This window comes from Anneissia japonica, unplaced genomic scaffold (genome assembly GCF_011630105.1).
Source record: "Anneissia japonica isolate Jap-2015-1 unplaced genomic scaffold, ASM1163010v1 scaffold1489_len2284818_cov182, whole genome shotgun sequence".
Taxonomy (NCBI): domain Eukaryota; kingdom Metazoa; phylum Echinodermata; class Crinoidea; order Comatulida; family Comatulidae; genus Anneissia; species Anneissia japonica.
In genome coordinates this window covers 1065936-1067544 of record NW_022698455.1, presented here as the reverse complement: position 1 = coordinate 1067544, position 1609 = coordinate 1065936, and the positions used below count along the sequence as shown (strand labels likewise).

Below are 1609 nucleotides of genomic sequence, written 5' to 3'. Positions count from 1 at the left end.
ATGAAAACCTACTCATTAACTATCCTGCTTAAAGGCTCAACTAAAGTTTTGACATTGAAAGCAGCCTATGATCTTTCATCGTTTTGTTATTCCCAACGGAAAAGGTAAAAGCTCAACCAATGTTTCTCCTTTCTCTTGATTATTTATAATTATTCAATTTATTTCATAATACTTCCAAGATGGAAAAAGTATCATAAAAACGTCAAAATACAATTAAAAAAAAAACAGATGCATGCTAAGGCACATTCGCCTTTGTCGTAGTTACATTTCCATTTGATATCTTAAAATTGTAAATAACATAAGCTTTCTATTCACTTATTGGCTGATTTTTATTATTATTATTTCTATAAATGATTATTGAAGTTACAATCAAATTAATTGATTTTTCTTGGTTTTTATTTTGTAAACATAGTGTTCAGGAATTTATGCACTTTACTAGCCAGATCATTGTTGAAAGGACTCAGCTTGGAGTGAGAACATCTGTGACAAAACAAGGTAAATACCATCTTCTGGCTTTATTCCCACTCTAAGTGGGGTTACCATTCTCCACATATTTCTGTATATGGGGGACGCCCTATCCTTGGTGTTTTTCCATTACGATCCACATATTGTGGTGAATGTTTTTAGAGCTTGATGCTTTTCCTGTCGCCAACTGGTCGAACTCCTAAGACTATCGCCCGATCAGCCAGATTTCGTTCTTTTAATTCTGACAGGAGGACCAGTAACCTCCACCTCACACTAGGGCAGTTGCTCTAGGGTGGGTGTCTCGGATCAGTCGCCGGGGGCTCAACCCATGAAGCAGATTGCACCGGATTACATAGTGACCGGTGGCGGTCTCCTCACCCACCTTGATCTGACCAGATTTTTGTACACCTTTTGCTTGAAAGCCAAATACCAATGAATATTTTCTGCGAGTTTTGTTCTTCATGTTTTAAAATTTGAATCTAGATTCATATTTTTTCACAGATTATCTTTGTCATGCGTACATACGTAATGATAGTCTAGCCGGTGTTTTGATCGCAGACCATGAATATCCAAACCGTGTGGCTTTCTCCTTGATAAGTAAAGTCCTGGACTCTTTTGCAGAACAAGTGAAGCCAAACACGTGGCATAAGATAACAGAAAACAATGCAGACTACTCAGGATTAGACGAATTTATAGCAAATTATCAGGTATTTTAAACATTTAGTATTTTTTTTAATTATTTTAAACCAAATTCATAAAAGGTTACCCCTTCGATCTTATTGTACAAGAACAGCTGCTATTCAGGGGGACCTCTTGAAAAAATCAAGTATTGTGATGTTTTATAAAGTTCTCATTCTGAGGCATAGTAGTCGAGATGTTTTGGAACCATAAGGAGATATCCTGTGCCCACAGACGATTTGAACCCAGGAATTGAAAGGCAAGCATCTTTATGTGGCTTAAAGAGTAAAAAAATGGTAGGAATAATATTATTAATTATTGATATTTCCAACTGAAATTCAATTATCCATTGTTAAGTATTAAAGAATAATAATAATAATAATAATAATAATAATAATAATAATAATAATAATAATAATAATAATAATAATAATAGTGTAGTTTTATATAGCGCACAAATCCATCT

General features: G+C 34.2%; 1 protein-coding gene across 1 annotated transcript in view; it reads left to right on the top strand.

Annotated features, from left to right (window-relative positions):
* Positions 1 to 1609, top strand: part of LOC117102629 (synaptobrevin homolog YKT6-like) — a 2997-nt gene continuing 1388 nt past the window's right edge. Inside the window, exons 1-3 of the mRNA XM_033243011.1 lie at positions 1 to 104; positions 413 to 495; positions 967 to 1172. Coding sequence (XP_033098902.1) covers positions 1 to 104; positions 413 to 495; positions 967 to 1172 — 393 coding nt within the window. The remainder of the gene's footprint in view (positions 105 to 412; positions 496 to 966; positions 1173 to 1609) is intronic.